The sequence below is a fragment of the Aptenodytes forsteri genome, unplaced genomic scaffold, assembly GCF_000699145.1.
Source record: "Aptenodytes forsteri isolate BGI_AS27 unplaced genomic scaffold, ASM69914v1 Scaffold309, whole genome shotgun sequence".
NCBI classification, from domain to species: Eukaryota; Metazoa; Chordata; class Aves; order Sphenisciformes; family Spheniscidae; genus Aptenodytes; species Aptenodytes forsteri.
In genome coordinates, this window is record NW_008795857.1 from 7,646,854 (window position 1) to 7,665,360 (window position 18,507).

The window sequence follows — 18,507 nt, forward strand, 5'->3', positions numbered from 1 at the left end:
GAGGGGGCGGCAGCCGCTTCCCGCCTGCTTGGGGCACTGTGCCTCTCCGCCGTCGCCTGCTTCCACCTGGTGCACGGGAGGGAAACCGGAGCAGACTGGACCCTGGAGAAGGTGGGTCACGTTTGCGTTTCTCAGGCTCTTCTTGCCTCTCCACTTGGTGGCGCGGGGGTAGCACCATCCCGGGAGGCAGGGGTCAGCAGCTGGGCGATGGTACATGCATCCGCGCGGCGTGCCGGTCCCCGCCCGCCCGCCGGGAAACCTCTCACATCCACCCCGATGTGATCCTGCCTTGGGCGCGAATATGAATTTCAGCTGTGGGTCACCCCCCCACGCTCAGCGCGGGAGCTGCGGGGCCGGTCCCGTCTGCGGGAGCGCAGGTGAGGGCGGGTAACATGGCTTCCCTCTCACCCCGAGCTAATGGCTGCAGAGAACAAGTCATCTTCACACATTTGAAATGTTAGCGATGCATTTCACGCCGCCTGGGAACGGGCAGCTAGAGCAGTAAGCTTTGTGAATTTAAGAGGAAACCCAAACAGGACAAGAGGGATCAAAATCCGAAATTATATTCCATGTAACATTCTATTATACTCCAATTTTCAATACGATTATGGTGATTCAGAGGACAGCGTCTTAGTTTGAGGAAACAAATAGCTCTTCCAGCAGTGATGCACATTTACCTACAAAAAACAAGTAGGGATGGTGTTGATAGCTACTGCATAATTGGTTTGAAAGGATATAATATTTTAATATGTTGTAAAGCCATACTATATTGTTTTTAATTCAAAATGGTATGTGAACTAGTAAAAAAGCAGTCTTGAGACTGTTTAATGAAACCCGATTTCTCTGTGTAACAACTCTTAGTGGCCGATTATGAAACACTAACAGTTTCCTCGTGAAGAACCAAACCACGTGGAACAAGGGAGGGCACACAACTGCAACTTTCATTCAATTAAAGGGTTTGGGAATTTCCAAATGGAAAATATACTTTTAGGGCCCATCCCCAGGTTTGTAGGAAGAGCTGAACTCAAAGTTCAGCCAGAACTCCACTAATCCAGTGCACCGTTCTCTTCACCAATAGATCAGAGTCCAGGGCAAACTGGCAAAATGAAGCTGCCGTCATACGTTTCCACTCACTTCCCCTTAGTCATGCCATTTCTCCTTCATTTTATTCACTCCCCATTCAAATAAGTGTTGGTTTGGTTTTTTTAAACAAACAAAAAAGAAACTTTGTCATTCTGTTTTATTAATTGTATCTTACTATATATATATATATGACATCTATCTCATGTATAGACTACCGAACTGTAACGTAATACATCTATAATATGCATAATACCGGTATATGTACATATATAAGAATACGTGAGGCTAAATCTTTAGTCATACTAGTCAACGTACAAGCGTGTAGCCCCAGTGCTCTTTTTTTTTAGCCCTCTTGAGCCACACCAATACACTCTTTACCTCGTTCCATTCCAGCTAGTCAATCTACTTGCCAATGATGTAAGTAGTATCATCTAACCACAGAACCATAGCATCTGAATGCCTCTGCCCCTGCAGACACTAACCAAGAACCACTTCCTCTTCCTCATCAAATTCTTGTCCCTTGACAACTTTTGTTCCTCCTCCCTAAAGGGATGTGTGAGCCAGAAGTTGAAAGTCTTACAGCGTACCAACCTTCCCCTCCTTCTCTCATTGAGGAGGAGGAATCAGGTCCTACACTTAAGAGTTCTTAGAAGCTAACTTCCGTTGACACCGAGATGAAATATGCCAAAATCAGCAAGGTAAGAGTAGGCTACTTGTAGAAGTTGAAGTCTTGCAGTTTTATGCAGCTTAGTACAAAAAGTTTAGTGGTAGCCCTGTCATAAATACATTGTTCTGCCTCCCTGCTGTGGTGGAAACAGAGATTGACCAACACTGTAAGGAACGAGCCACCTACAGATCTCATTCTGCTTCTCTTTTATTTCATGACCACTTTTGTAATTCCTTTCACTTCCCAAATTTGAAGATATCTCTATTATTAGAAATGGGAATTTATTCCTCTCTTCTGAAGTGTTTTCATCCATTTGTACTTCAATAATAATAATGTTTCTTTGCAAAGTGATTCAATTAGCACAATTACCAGGCATGCTCTACATTAGAAGCGAGACGATTCCACGTTCTAATTGAGCCCTTCACTTGTTCAACTGAAGGCATATTTTTCTGAACTTCCTTAATTAAATTGTCCTCCTACACTCTTCTGAAGCGTGTAGCTTTGGACTTTCTCCTCTTACAGCTTGTTCCTCCTAAACAGAACAGCTCCCTGACAACATCTTCTCTTGTCTGTACCTTTTCTACATTGGTGTAAATTCCACCATATTAAACGTTTAGTCTTTCAAAAGACAGTTTATGCATCTTCTACAATACAATTTCCAAATTTGTAAAAGTTCTTCTTCATATCAGATGAAATGCGATTTTTCTTTAACCCGTGTCTAAATTTGCTAGCATTAAAAATGTTAAGTGCACATCCTAAAATTTGGTGTCCGTATAGTCTTAAAATTCAGCTTTAAACTTAAACACTATATTAAAATTGGCATCGTAGGATTCAGTGTCTTTGTGTCTCCCCTCTACTTAATTTCACTGAGTAAACTGAAGTGGAATTAGAGGAAAGGCCCACACATAGATAAACAGCTAGGAAAAGAGAGAAGGGTAGAATTAAATGCTTACAGCGAAGTCTAGAAAATATTTGTGCTTGTGCCTGCTTTGCTCAGCACACACATAAATGAAGTAGAAAAGGCGGCAAATAGGCTTTTTTAACAATATTTGTCAGTCTGGGTAATTAAGATAACGGGTCATTATACAGGACTGCAGAAGATCTCAAGGTCAGTACACTTTCTGGCCAGGTAGTGAGTTTCAGCAGTCATTTCAGACAAATGTGAAATGATGCACATGAGTGAGTGGGAAAGGAGGGGGAATGATTATTTTTTGTTAACATATACAATGATGGAGTTAGAGTAAATACATCTATGAAAATGTCAGTTTGATGCAGCAGCAGCCCAAAAGCAAGTCAGTGTTAAACGGTTTTAAGAAAGGAAAAGAATAAAATAGAAAATACCATTATCCTATACCAGAAGCTATGGTGCAGTCATGTTCCAGTTTCCCTCCCTTTCCTCATCTCAAAAAGAATGAGGTAGATAGGGTACACAGAAGGACAGCAAGTCTGATCACTCATGTAAGGCAGTTCTGATCAAAGAACAAATAAACAGACCAGGATTTTTCAGTGGGAGAAAGAGAGGAGTAGAGGGAAGCCTCTATGATAGAAGTAAGGAACGGATATGATAGGAACATCCTATGATAGTGCCTAAAATAGAAATCTATTAAAACAGGAGTGGCTCGGGAAGTTCCTGAGGAGACAATTGCTAGAGACTGGGTAGGTTCAAATCAGGTGCCCAAAGCGGCATTTGAGATGTCCTTGGGGATCCCACCTGGCATCCAGCTACCACTCCAGAAGAGCACAAGGCCCTTGCACATTTTGACATCCATTTGCCATCCCCATAAGGATGTCTCAAGTATTCTAGGTCACCTGAAATAGCTCTAAAGGTCTGTGCTTAGGCAACAGAAAAGAAGCCACTTGGGAGGTAGCTAGCATTACTAGCTGTTGTCGCAGGAGACAAGCTGCCAATTCTGAGGTTAACCCACGTGTCACAAAGCTGATGTATACTCCAGCTAGCCCCAAGTGAGCTACACTATGCTCTGTAGTCACACCAATACCATCGCTGTGGGCAGAGGCCACAATGACACAGCTTCACTCTTTCTAGGACTGAGCTAGCTTAAGCATTTCTTTGCAGTACTGCACCTCATAATGTAGACACAGCATAAAGCTAAATATAATTACTACTAAAAACAAAGCTCCTGGTGTTTGTCTCAATGGAAACCTCATTTGAAGGTGGCATAGTTGCAGACAACTGTATGTATGTAGAATTAAGATATTACAAAAGAGAGAACCCAGTCACAGGTTGAGTTTTTACAGCTAGTAGGTAAAAATTTCTCCCATGTTTTTAATACCAGTATATTTTGTGTGGAAATCAAAGATATGGAAGCCACAGAACTTAAACATGTCAATAACTTTTGAGAGAAAAGCGTTTCTTAAGATTATTTTTTGTTGTCAGTAAATCAAAATAGCACAATATCTCACATTTACTGTAATTCTGAAGAAAACTATGGTTAAAAAGGTATAGAAATAGCTATAGCAGTCTTTCCCTTTTTCTCCTTTCTACAGTATTCTCACCAACCAAGAATTTTACATTCTGACGCTATTCAAAAAGTTGCAGCAAACACAGATGTTTCTGAAATGTGGGAGAATGATTTGCGCCCTATCCTGATAGAAAGATACTCAGGATCACCAGGAAATTATGTCGTACGACAGGTAAGGCAACATTTCCTGAAAACCTCTAAGAACATGTATTATTTATATTCTGGTAGTACCTTTAGTGACCACTAAAGGGATGGACACCTTCCTTTCATTCAGTAAGATGACCTCTTATCATTGTTCAAGTCTAGACTGCATAGAGCCTACATGACACAGCTTGCATTTTAGCTGACATTATTTCCCAGGGCTGCACAGCACAATGAAAAAAAAAATCGAAGTTAAAAAGAATTATTTTTAAATTTATGTTGTAAATTAAAAAGCTCACCTCAGGTTTGGTACCCAAAGTACAACACAACAGTTGTCCTTTCCCTCACATGCGCAGGCTTTTGGTCACTGGTTCAAACCCCCTGGGACCCTACACAGGGATGAAATAAATGACACCCCCCTGCCCTTTTTCTGGAGAGCTCCTGTGCTGTTACACTCCCCTGTAGCGTTGCCTCAGATGGGTGTATCAACATGAAAAGGGATCAGAGGGGCTCAAACGGGCAGGTAGATGAAACGGTCAACATGGCAAAGTGCAGCACTGGTCCAAGTACCACGCTAGCTCCGCTGGCCCAAGCACAGCAGCGTGTTAATGCTGGGCTAATATATCCCGATTGCACCTGGCCCCAAGCCAGCAAGAGCTCCAGCACATTGTATTTGAGCTGCAAGGAGTTACCACACGACTGGGTTGCTGCCCTGTCGGCACCTCTGCTCTGCACTCACAGCGTGGGCATCTTCAGGACTGTGTGCCATGCTGGGTCTTGATTACATTATCCAAGCGGAAGACTAAAACAGTGGTACGGCTGAGTTTACTAGAACACATTCACAACATCTCACTACCCTTCATCTACCCTTCAGGCAGTGACTCAACAGCTCCAAGACAGCCCTAACTACAGTAAGTTTATTTGCCACTCTGCAATTGGTAGACTGGAAAAATGCAGCTTTTTTGTGCTTTGTGTGTGTGTGTCTATGTGCGCATGTCTCTATAGATTTAGTTTTGTGGTTTCTTTGGTGATACCCTGGAAGGCAGCCAAATGAAAGGGGAAAAAGTAAGAAAACCAAAAAAACAGCTGAGCCTAGGCTAGAAAACCACAAATCATGTTCAAAATAGGATCATCCTGTTACAAGGTACTAAAGTAGACCCCCACCAAAGGAAAAAAAGAAGAGTCCTCCATTGTCAAAGCACAGTGGAGTTTGAAATGGATGACATTTCTTTGTTAAGACACAGAAAATGCATCAGACTCCTTTAAGGGAGAAGGCTAGTGCCAGTCACAGATAGTGCACGCTGAGAACTCCATCCAGGTTTATATATTACTCTTAATCCATAACAGGCATCCTTTGCTCAGCCTACAGATAGTGGATAGACCATACAATGCCATAAAAGCTTTCGGACCACAAACAAAATGGAAGGTTGTTCTAGCACTAAAATTAACGGCAGTATTCCCACTGACTTCACTAAGAGCAGGACAAGTCTTCAAAGTCTATTTTCTTTTTTCCCCTTAGAGGCTTTTCCTAATGTTTATTTAAAGAGAGAGGAATCTGCCTTGAAGAAGCACTCTAGGGACCCATAAAAAGAAGTTGCTCAACAGAGATGGCCCTCTAATAAGAGTTAGCCAGAACTCTGTACTAAGTATAACTGGGGTTGTTAGAGGTACTCTCTTTAGGTAGGAAGTTACCTAAAATGAATGATCTCTTTTACAGGTTTACTATGCTCATTTTTATCTTTACATGAGCTACATTTACCAGATTTTATTTTTAAAAGATTATTCTGACATGTGTAATTCTTTCTTTAATTTAAAGGAATCGGACTGTCTCGTACAGCCTTGTAAACAACTTACGCCACTTGACAGGCAGATTTCTCATAGAAGTTAAAAAAAACAAACAGCTTTTTTTTTATACTGCTGTGGCATCTATGCGTGGTAATTGTCAAAGTAGCCACAACAAGTTCTCTGCAGCCAGTTTTGACATTTAATTTAATGACACAACTGAGTTTAGATTTGAAGAGGTAAACATTAAATCTGTCCTGGTTATACCTGAAAAAACAATGGCCTGGAAACTTCAGAGATCAAGATCTTAATGTGTCATATGAATGGGCAATCCTTCAAAGCACCCTCAGACTCCAAAGACAAGAGGGAGAAATGAAAAGCAAGTGAGCCAGTCAGAGGCTAAGGTAGCAAAGATGTTGCTTACTTTATACAGTGACATTACATTTTTTGCTGTAAAATTTATCTTTTAAAAATACCATGAACTTACAGAAATGACAGATTGCCTGCAACATCTTTCTGAAGCAAGCAATATTAATCCGGTATTTTTTTTTTTTAATTGCAGCACATCAAGCGCCGTCTTCAAAGATTACAGGCTGGTTGGGAAATTGAAGAAGATACATTTCAGAAATACACACCATATGGATATCAAACATTTTCAAATATTATCAGCACTCTCGACCCCTCTGCAAAACGCTATCTAGTACTTGCTTGCCACTACGACTCAAAATTCTTCAGACAACAATGGCAGGAGAGAGTGTTTGTAGGAGCAACTGATTCAGCTGTGCCTTGTGCTATGATATTGGAGCTGGCACGTGCCCTGGATAACAAGCTTCAGTTAATCAAGGTAGTTTGCTTGTTTCATTTTAATTTGTTTTTGTAATAGCAATAGGCCTTAGGGCACTTCCATGTTCTCTCCCACAGCCTGCGTGCCTGATTCTGTGATCGCTGTGCCTATAGTAAAACTCCCATTGACTTCAAGAAGAACAGAACAAAGATCTGTATCTACTACTTTAGAGTACATTATCACATTAAAACTTCTTATGCAAAGGGTGGCTATCTAAAAATTATCTAATAAATACATACTATATAAAAATAACAATTTATACATGAATAATACGTGTTTCATAGAAAGTAGGATTACATCTTGCAGAATCTATCTGAAAGACACATAACTCTACTCAGAAGCTCCTATTGTATCCAGTAACATCTAGGGTCATTGACAAAGTTTTGTTGCTTTCTGAATCCTGCATTTTTAAAATCTCTCAGTTGTATTCTGTTTTGGGAGACAGATGAACCAATTGCTGTGCAGGGGAGTTACACTCACATCCCTCCATCCCATAACGATTTCAAGCTTTTTTCTTGTTTTCCTTTATCAGTGTGAATAGTTTATTTATGAAAACTCATGGCCGAGTACAGGAAAACAGTCAAGTAATAGTATAATATTATCAGTCTGTGTTACCTATGCTATGAAAATCCACTTCAAAGTGCTGCCATTGCTGGGCACAAAAAACTGTTGATCCTGCAAGCTCTAAAAGCTTGTAGGATTACAAATTTGTAGGATTACAGATTAATGAGTGCCATCTACTGGTTCAGTATTTAGTATTTACAGAAGAATACTTCTCATACACTAACAGAGCTTTCACAGGAAAAGGTCTCTCAAATGCTTTACAAAGTGTCAGGAATACACTCAGCTCAGGTATTAAGATTACTTGTTAGCAGTTGTTTCCAGAAACTGATTTGGTGCCTTCTGACATTAGAATATTTAAGAATTGGAAGATTAAGAATATGCTGATGTTTTTAGTCACAAAAAAAAAAGCACTCCTGTAATACATATGCTTTCATTTAGAAGCTTCATTTAGAATAAATTTGCCTAAACCTGCACACCAACTTAAAAACTGGAATTTTTTGCAAGTAAAACAACATTTTTTGATTAAATTGTTTTATCATATAAGACGACAGCATTTCACAAAAAGGCAATCTAGTTACTTTGCACAGGCTACCATTTGTACAGTCTGTTAACAAAATATACTTTGGGATGCATCTGCTTAATACATTAGCTATGACCTTTTTGCTCTGCTCATAGTAGCATAACAGGCTTTATTATTTTTTCAGCCAAATCTATTTATACTTTGACTTGAAGCTGTGATTTTTATCTTGATGTTTCTCCAATTATATAGAGTAAGTTTAAATTAAAGGGCAAAGACATCTCTCCACATTATTCAGACCTGGGAATGTGTTAAACAGTAATAATAGTAATAATTACAAATACTACTTTCTAAAATTCAAAATGGCATTAATACAGTTTCCTCCAGAATGTAATGCAAAATGACTGCTATCAAAAGAGTTCTGTCCTGTGCGAGGGACAAAGGGCAGCAAAGCATTGCCATTAGAGAAATCCATATATCACTGTGAGCATAATCAATATCATCTTGCCTACGTGAGCGACGTTTTATAGAAGTTTTCCACTACTGTTTATATTGGATCAGCTTCAGCTAGCTGGGAGTTGTAGCCCATACAGGACATGACTGTTGCCAGTGACCCCACCTTTTTAACCACATCATGCAATTTCACTTGAAATAACATTAATTCATAGGGGGGTTAAAATATTTATGGCAACTGCCAAGACTACAGTTCCCAAAACTGTTCATATAGCGGAACTGAACTGGGTTTAGCCATGTTGTAGATTATTAGGAAACGCTGCCAGTGCAAACAAGGCTTCAGTTAGTAAACAGAGAAAAAAAAGGCTCCTTCTACATTGGGAAGAAATTTCACACAGATGTCTCCTTTGTGACCTTAAATACATTAATCATATATATTCTCAGTTTTTATTGCTGTGATATTTTTGGTTGTTGAAAGGGAAGGGCGTATCTACTCCACTCTCTGTCCTTTGGTTTTAGCGTAAAGTCGCTTAGGTGGTTGCGAGTCCCCCTGAAGGAAAAGAAATGGTCATTCTTCTCATGACTGACTGCTCTTTGTCCCTCAAAGAACCATCAACTTTACAAAGACATAATTCACCTCCACTGATGCACAACTGTAGCAGAGATATTACTGCTTTGTGGCGCTATCGAGTAATAATATTAGCACTCACATCAGGAGGTGTTGCTGACACGTCTCCTCATTATTTGAGATGATGTTTCCGCTACCTGGTTTTGCAGACCTGTCTCAACGTACTCAGCTCATGTCCGCTAAAATCAGAAATGAAACTTTTAACCAGAACCAAAATGATACCAAACTGGAGAACGCGTCACTGTGCTAGATAAATAACAATGACTGATCACTACCACTATTGCACCATAATGTGTGTTTAACAGCCATAGGAAGGTTTGCATAGGGTACCTTGAAAATATACCCCTACTGATGCTGCTTATATGACTACAGTATTTGTCCTTTATTTAATGTTCTGGCCAGAATCAGTTATGTTACTTTCAACTTCCTCCAACAGACCAGCTCAACGTCAAGACCAGACCTTTCACTTCAGCTCATTTTTTTTGATGGTGAAGAAGCCTTTGTCCGGTGGTCCCCTTCCGATTCCCTCTATGGATCTCAACACTTAGCTCAAAAAATGTTATCTACTCCACATCCACCTGGTTCAACAACCACAAATCAGCTGCAGGGCATAGTAAGTGGCTTTCACCTCCCTAATGAGTAATAGTAAATTGCATTTTTTTAATATTTAATTAGTAAGTAATTGGCCAAATTCCCAAGAAACCATGAACCCCACCAAAGTTAAAGGAAGAGGCAGGCTTGTGGAAATTTTATGAGTTGTGATAAAGTAAGAGAGTTGGCAAGAGCTTTTCAGGTGAATCTGCTTAGACCTTCTCCATGCAAGTATGAGGAGGAGTCATAGAAAAATCAGAATACACAAATTTATTAGAATATAAACTAGGATACCCACCTTCTTCTTCGAGAGATAATTCAAAGTGATTAGGAAAGAGCACAGACATAGTATCGGTCTATGAACAAATCTCCCCTAGCTCAGTGCTAAGCTACAGCAAGCTTTCCGTTTCCCTTTGATTCCTGCTAACATTCTGGTTGTCTGCTCCCTTCTCCCTACCACCTTCTAGCTTCCCTACTCACTGCTGAGACACTTTTCTTCTGTCGCTGTATCTTGCGAGTCACAAAATGTCTCTCCCTTGACAGACTTTGTTGTTCTCCGGGGAAGAAGCAATTTCCTTTTCTTTCTCCCCACCTACCATAGTTTTTCCTTTAAAGGGATATAACACACAAACTGCAAAGAAAGCAATGCAGTCTGCTTCAGCTCGAGGAACAGAGGAACGGCCTACCTTTTTCCTCCTCGGAAAGACAGCAAAATGCATCAGATTGGAATCAGGTGCTACTAATGTGTTCTCCTCAGACACCATGGTAGAAAAGCCAGATCTTTGGCCAGAGCTATCAAAGACCTAGTCATGACCTATGCAGGAACCAAGAGGTTTCATTGCTGCTGCTGGTGTTGTAGTAATGTAAAGAATTCTGTATTAAAGATTCTTTCTTCTGTAGGACCTGCTTGTACTACTGGATTTAATTGGTGCACCAAACCCAGTCTTCCCCAATTATTTTCCAAATACCATTCGTTGGTTTCAGAGGCTTCAAGCAATTGGTAAGGAGAGGGGTATGGACTTTTGATGAATTTGAAAGTTTAGTGTGTAGTTTCTGAATGTATTAAAGTCCTGTAAATCAGATTTTTAGATTACTATTCTGTTCTACAGTTATAATATTTAATAACGTAAATGTTAAATTTGGTGCATCTTAAACCTATACGAAGATTTTAATATTTAATCAGTGAAATAACTGAGGAAGATTCCCAGATGCTTGGAAGCCATGAAACAGATTCTATTACTGATTGTCACTCTGTGACTCTTGGGAACTGCTTCACTTCTGTGTTGTAGTTCTCACTTCTGTAAAATGATGGTAATAGCACCAATCTTGAGGTCTTCTAAGTACTAAACAAATGCAAAAGACAGTCACCAACTCCTTTTTCTTCTTTGATGGAAAAAGCTTCCATGTGAGAGGAAAAATAATTCAAATGTGCTAACATGCCTCATATTGTCCAAAAGTCATAATAATCACTTTCATTGTGATTTACAGAGCAAGAGCTACACAACATGAATCTGTTGAAGAATCACCTTGTTGAAAGGCAGTATTTCCAGACTACTTTACATCGAGGCTTGGTTGAAGATGACCATGTTCCGTTTTTATTAAGAGGTACCGGAAGCTCTTATATTTTAAAGTATAAGTTCAGTAACAAATGCATCATTTAGTGAATGAGCAAGTGCATATGATCTTGTTTTTCAAGCTTATTTGCCCCAACTTGAGGCTTCCAAATCCAACTTTACACAGGCCAAGAGTCACAGCTTTGAAAAACATACCCAAACAAAAGCAGCGATAAAACATACCCATCATCATTTTGCACGAGCACAGCTCCAATGGCACAGAGATAATGGAAATTTCTGTCTGCAGTAGTGTCCCACAAAGATAGGCAACTCTGATCCAGTGGGATATCACTACATACCGCACTAGCCAGCTAGTTACAATTTCTAGGAGCAGCGAAACACTCAAGGGTCGTATCTTCAAAGACTACCAAAATCTCTAAAGGTCTGTTGTCAAAGTTACAGTAATGCTCGCTATTGACTCCTGCAAAAACTCACATGCTCAAATTAGACATCCTCATTCCCTAAAGAGAATGGAGATTTCATAACTGTCAGCTTGAGGGGTGGGAAAGGTGCATAGAGTAGCCAGCAGAAATAGCAAAGGACACAATATGCCTGAAATCCCTCCTGGAATTAGGCACATGCCTGAAAACCGGGATTCCCTACCTAAGCATTTCTCCTGGCAGACACCTACACCATAGCCTCTGACTTTGTGTTCATTCTTTTCCTTTGGGATGCAATCAAAGACAGGGAAAGCAGTTGTACTACTGCTGCCACCTTGTCAAGCTACTGGTCAGTGATTAAAGCACTTGTCCAAGTTCAAGATGTGGATTTGATATCCTTCTCGGTTCAAGCACTCAGCAGAGCATCTTCAAAACTAAGGTGGGCCAAAGAAGGGTAGTAGATACAGTAAACTCTTCTGATTGAAGTTTTCTGCTGTACAGCAAGGACTACAAGAGTCATATTGCTAGAGAAGGGTTAACCAAAAAGGAATGTAAAACTAGTTCAATGAAGAAGGTATCCACCTAGATAAGGAGGGAGGTATCTTCATATCCAGGCCCTAATTTTACCATTGCTTATGCTCTGTTAACTACTGAGTAATGTAAAATGCACACACAGCTCTGGATGCAGGCACAAGAGCAGCTACACACCTCTCCACTTCCAAGCGAGTGCTCTCTTCACTGAGCTATCAGTGAACTTGTTACTGTCTGCTGTAGTTACTGTCTCCTGCTCAATGGCTCTTCAACTCCATGAATCTTTCATTTTTCACACCAAGGCAGGGCCCAGGTCCAACGAAACCAACACAGCTATCATATGCGTGTCCAAGGATATCAGAAATCCTACATGGGAGAAGCTGATAGGGGAAAACAATCACTACACCTCAAAACCTTTCCTAATAACATGATTAACACCTAGTGAAGAAAAGATTCCTTAGTAGTATGCAGCTGAAAACTGAGAGAGGAAAAGCAGTAAAACAGGAAGAAGGCTGGAGAGAAACAATGCTCCCCCCAAAAAGTGATCAGGAAGCAAAAGACTGATTTAACTTTTATCTTAAAGTTGCAGTATGTGTAGGTGGCTTGATGTATATGTGTGTGTGTGTGTGTGTATATATATGTAGTGATACAGATCCTTTCAAGTGGAAGTTCTTTTATCTGAGGATAACAGTGGTTCTATTTTACAGAGTAAAAATACAGACACCCTATTTTACCATTTATGGAGAGGACTAAAAAATGCTTCAAAAAGTGCTCCATCTTAACATTGTCACATGAACACGGTAATCAGTTTTCAGTTTGGGGAGCTGCAGTGGTTTCTCTGCCCTTCCGTAGCTCCTGAACACGGTATCAACAACTGCAGTGCAAAGGATCTCAAAAAGAAAAAGCAAGTGTCACAGTAAAACTACTAGCTACAGGTGCCTTAAAAAAAAAAAAAAAGAGGGAAAAGTACTCAAAGGAAAGGAAGGTGTCAATTTTAGGAAGAACACAGTGAAATGGATGGGCTGCAGTCACAGGCTTCAAAAAAAGAGAAGGTAAAAAGGAAGCCGCAGTGACACACACTCCTCTATAAAGTAAGCTTATTGAGTAGTTACCTGACTCTATTGCTAAATGGCAACATATCAATTGGCTTAACAGAACTTCTTCAATATTTCTTCTCCAAATTTCACTTTCCTCCTTATAGGGGTTCCAGTCCTACATTTGATTCCATCCCCTTTTCCTGCAGTATGGCATACCATGGAGGACACAGAAGAAAACCTTGACAAAACCACTGTCGACAATCTCAGCAAAATCCTGCAAGTGTTTGTACTGGAATATCTAAACCTGTGATAGACAAAATGGCAACAAATTGTACTCCATTTTAAATACTGTTTGCCCACCTTCACATTTGCTATTTAATTGCATTGGAGAGCACTAAAGCGAAGCAAAATACAATGATAGCTCTTGCTAGACTGATTATTGATTCAACTGTTCCTGGCCCAGTGTTCCATGTAGCCAAATAAGATAGCATTAAATAAGAATTAGTTTCAGCCTGGAAAGAATTTGATCTTCCCATGTCTTACCTCTGAATAAAAAAACCCAGAATTTTTCCAGATTGTTATCACTGTTTTATGTCACATATTAAGATCCCAGGAGGGAATGCCTCCCGACTTAAGTGTTAGCTGCAGTTTTTACAAGGTGTGACCACCTTGTGCAGTGTTCAGCAATGGAAGTTTAAACCACATTATCAAAAGAGGCAAAAATCACACTAAAACAAACTTCGACTTTGGGTTGAACTAAACCACCTCATCCCGAAATGAGCTGCTAGAGCTCCTGACACACAGAAGGGATTTTTTAATGATCTCTGCTCCCTCTCCTCCTTCCCCTGCAAGGAGAGCTGCAAGGGCTCTTGTCCACAGACAGCAGGCCACCAGGAAATGGAGAAATAACCCAAATTCAATTTTCTCCATCGTTTGTTAGATACTTTTTGATGCAGAAAGGTGGTGGGGATTGATGCTAAGAGGAAGGTATGTGAGGGTTTCCATCATGTTTTGACTGCAACACAGGAGATACAAACAGAAGAGTAGGTGGTGTGTGGGAGCAACGCCCCAGCACGCACCATTCATTCATGTGAGAATCATTTACAATTTGACCCAAAATAAAAAAAAAAGCTGCTGTTTTTAATACAGCTTACATCAGAAGTAATCAAACTAGGAAAGCAATCACTTTAGAAACTATAGTTTTATATAATTTTAAAGGCAAAGTGCTATCTATCAAAATTAATATGAGAGTCAGAAGCAAGAAGACAGTTTAAGCACCAAGAAGTAAGGACAAACCATAGCCTGTCTCAGAAAAAGATACTCGCCAGTTTAACAACCCTGTGCTTTTACATTCCTTACTGGAATTATTCAATAAATTTAGTATAGCACTCTTACAAAAATGTAGCCTGGAATGAAATCAATAGGAGAAGCCAGAAGAACAATATTCAAAAGCTACCTACAGAATTATGGATTCCACTGGTGAGAAAAAGATGAGAGCATTTGAAGAAAAAAGAAAAAAGAAATAAAATCAAGCTGGTAGAGGATGAACTGACAAAAAACAAGTCAGTATTTTACTGCTCCGAACTTCTTCCACTAGAAAGTTCTATCCTGGGCAAAGAGATTTAGAAAGGAAATAAGCTATGGAGTTGTAGACATGTCAGATTTGGCCTGTATTTTACTATATTCCTAAAGCAAACATTTCTGAACCTAAGACAGTATTTACATACATATTTTAAAGCCACAATAGAAATATGTATTTACAGCAATGCAAATTTGTAAAATTTTACTATTACAGGACAGCCTGAAAATGAAATTCAGACTGGTCTTGTTGCTCAAGATGAAACAAAAGCATTTTATGTTTTCCCATCACTTTAACATTTGTGAGAAATGTTTCTATTTCGCATGCAACTTCTGAAATAGAATACAATGAAAGTTCCAAAAATCGGACACGTGTTTATTTTCAGATATTACTGTACATCTGTGTAACTACATCAAAGCTATTTGAACTCTTTGCTATCATATTCTCCTCTACTTCAGCCCACGAGAAAACATTCTAAACTACTAAATTAAATCTTCTGAAGTTTGAATACTCCGAGCAGTGTAAGGCACCTACTGCACACTCCTAAGTGGTGTAGAAAGGTAACAAAATGGCTATATACACAAATATTAACATGAGTTTGTGTGGCTAATTTCATTTTTACAGGTGAACTCTTGTGGTACTTCATACTTTGCAGGGCCTCTGAAAAAACGCTTTATGCATTTGCAGTGTGCCACTCTGCTTCTTCAAGAATTTGAAAGTTAAAATAGGCTTCATTATGAAATGTGGGATCAGAGGGTTGTTATAACTGGGAAAAGCCCAATTTTTTAAAATCTCTATTAGAGTTAGTTGAAACCATAATTTAACCATGTAGTTTACACCAGATCTCTGGCATGTCAATTTTGTCACCAACTTCCCAATGCCTGAGCATGCAGTTCCGAGTTATGTTTACTCAGTTCAAAGAAATGAGATACAGGTTGGTGTAATATGATTCAATGGGTTCTCAAAACATGAAGAAAACATGAAGAGGCTTGCCTTTTTTTGACTCCCTTGGTTTTTTGTGGGTTTGGTTTTGTTTGGGTTTTTTTACAGGAAAAGAGGGCCATCTCTTAACTGGATGTGAGCCCTGGAAAGGGTTTACTTAAAGAGGGGAGGGTCATCATCATAGCAATTTATATGATCCATCATTCATTTAAAAAATAACTGCTGGAAGGAAGACTTACATCAGCCCAGTAACCATGTGAATCCAAGAATTTAAGCTCCCAAAAGCACAAGAACCTGAAGTAGTCAGTAAAGCAAAGACATGGTGCAAGGTGGGTTCTCACTGCTACTAAGGCAGAAGAAAACAAGCTGGTAGGAGAGTCTAGCCATTTGATAAAAGACCTAGAAAACAAAAAATACAAGTGGAAAAGACCAGGACTGGTATCTCTTCCGTTCTCAGTTTCAACATTGAGTATCACTAAGTATCCCGATCCATAGGATCTGGATATGCACAGTACAGATAATCACTTCAGAATTCAGAGACAGGCTTTATGTTGAAGAACCTATCCCTGGATAGTTTTTCTGTCCCTGTTGGACGGTGGCAGCAGAGGACAGAAATCAACTGGGGGACTTCAACTAATCTGGTAATTACACAAATCAGCAGAATTGCTGCACGGGTTCTCTCCTTGAATAGGATTTGTCACATCCCAGTCAAGGGGGGGGGGGAATCATCAATCTACCACCTACGAGGGCTGTTACTGGCTTGTCAGAGTCCTCCTAAAGGTGTATGGTTATTACCTGGGTGAAGGAAACACAGAACAGAATGAACTCGAGCTGTTACTCAATAGGTAAAGCTGCACCCCCCCCCCCATATTACATTAGTTATTTGTATTGCAGTAGGCGCTTTAGCTCCTTTTATATCAGGACAATGCAGTTTTTCACAAGAATCTTAAGCCTAAGTAATGGTACATGCCCCTCAAATTCTCTAAAGCTTGATGCATTTACCTACAAGTGAAGTGATCCTATGCAATCACAGTTGGAACAAGTTAAAGGAGTAACAATGCCAAATCCTCTGGCAGACAGAAATGACAGTGAGTACCAGTCCTCTTTTTCCTCTAGCTGGGGCAGCATTCCTATCACCAGGAATGAAGACGATATAAATTAGCAATTCTTATTCACCAGATTTCAAATAAATGTTTAGATTGTGACCACCTAAGAGTAAAATACAATTAGAAAAGACAAAATGCAGTAAAAATGCCTTCTGTAGAATTATTACAAAGACCCAGTCTACATTTGTGGCAGACCCAGCAAAAGTTCTAAAGTTTCACACATCTGCTCATTGAGATTGAAGTATCACCTGAGAGCATCACTTAATCAATATATATAAAAAGATAACTATAAAATCTTGCACACAAATTACCACTTTTTCCTTGTCATTTAAGGATTACACTGATTTTATTTTCCTCATATAAAAGGAAACATTTTACTCTGTGCTGATTTAACAAATATTCTTAATATATTCATAACAATAAAGCAGCTAAAAAGCTGTTCTAATCTCTCAAAGATTCTTTATCATCTGCACATATGATATATATTGTAAACAATCACTCCAAAAAATAATTTTGTTAAAGTGATTATATTGCACTCAGAATTCTGGGGGATTCTCACTCCCTTCTCATTTTAAATCAAAGATCAGCTTCATTTTTTAATAAAATGGAGCTTTAATTTTCTAAAAACAGGTAGGCATGCAATCAATATAATAAAATGTATTTAAAATGTCAGAAAAAGGGCAAGTGTTCAGTTATGAAACTGGAGAAAGGAACAATTCTCAAATAGGCCACAGGAGAGTAGTATTTTGTAAACATTCTGCTGGCTCTAAGGTGTTGCAGATGCTGTAGAGAGTGCGGTCCAGTTCAGCACCCAAGAGGTACAGAGAATCTATTCAAGTGTTCTGTACTTCAGTCAATTTCCATGCAGCGATGGCACGTGTAATAGACTACACATAAAGACAGAGTAATGAAACAAAGGTGGTTATTGAGCTAATACTGACCTCACAGAAACATAGCCAATCGTTACAAGTTCATTGTAATCTCTAAATGCAAGTTTTCCAGGTCATTACATTTTCTAACACAGCAACGAAACTGTTACTCTTGCTGCAGATGAAGCACAGAACTAGATTCTCCACTTGTAGCTCACATAGACTGTATATCAGTGGCAGTCTGGACACTACCCTCAGCCTAAAACATCCCAGCGAGATACCATCATGCAGAATGTCACCTTGCTTTGTTTGCAAGAGTAACGCCCTTCTCCGTGCGTCGGAGCGAGAAACACAGGTAGTGGAGGGGGGGGATGGGAAAGCAATGTCCTTATGCAGAAGAAGAAATCCTCAGGCAGTGTGAAGAGGCCACAGATCTTGAAAATTCAAATGAAGGCTGTTTTTTCTCAACTCAGTTCTACAAGAGAAGGATTTCTCTATCAAACCCATTATCTTCAGGTAACATTAATATCTTTGGAGTCCCTGAGGTACTACAGCTCCATATAACCACCTTGGACAAATGGAGAGATTTAGTATACAGATTAACAAGGTGGAAGTCGATATATAGCACCCTGAGTTGCAAGTGAAACAATAGGAATGGGCAACCCATTCCTCAACAGCCAAGAGATGCAGAAGAAAGAGC

At 39.6% G+C, this 18,507-nt stretch overlaps 1 protein-coding gene across 1 annotated transcript; it reads left to right on the plus strand.

Annotated features, from left to right (window-relative positions):
• Positions 1-21: 21 nt before the first annotated feature.
• On the plus strand, positions 22-13,716 carry QPCT (glutaminyl-peptide cyclotransferase). The gene is made up of 7 exons (XM_009283798.2): positions 22-111; positions 4,256-4,402; positions 6,716-6,997; positions 9,596-9,772; positions 10,651-10,750; positions 11,239-11,355; positions 13,476-13,716. Exons 2-7 carry the CDS (start codon positions 4,328-4,330, stop codon positions 13,619-13,621), a joined length of 897 nt encoding a protein of 298 aa, XP_009282073.1. The 5' UTR covers positions 22-111; positions 4,256-4,327; the 3' UTR covers positions 13,622-13,716.
• Positions 13,717-18,507: the final 4,791 nt, after the last annotated feature.

What these genes read in the sequence shown, in the direction of transcription:
- QPCT (XM_009283798.2), top strand. Translation starts at nt 4,328, where the DNA reads ATGTGGGAGAATGATTTGCGCCCTATCCTGATAGAAAGATACTCAGGA. An exon ending in GAAATTATGTCGTACGACAG is followed by an intron (nt 4,403 to 6,715) that starts GTAAGGCAACAT and finishes TTTTAATTGCAG; the next exon opens with CACATCAAGCGCCGTCTTCA. An exon ending in CAAATCAGCTGCAGGGCATA is followed by an intron (nt 9,773 to 10,650) that starts GTAAGTGGCTTT and finishes TTTCTTCTGTAG; the next exon opens with GACCTGCTTGTACTACTGGA.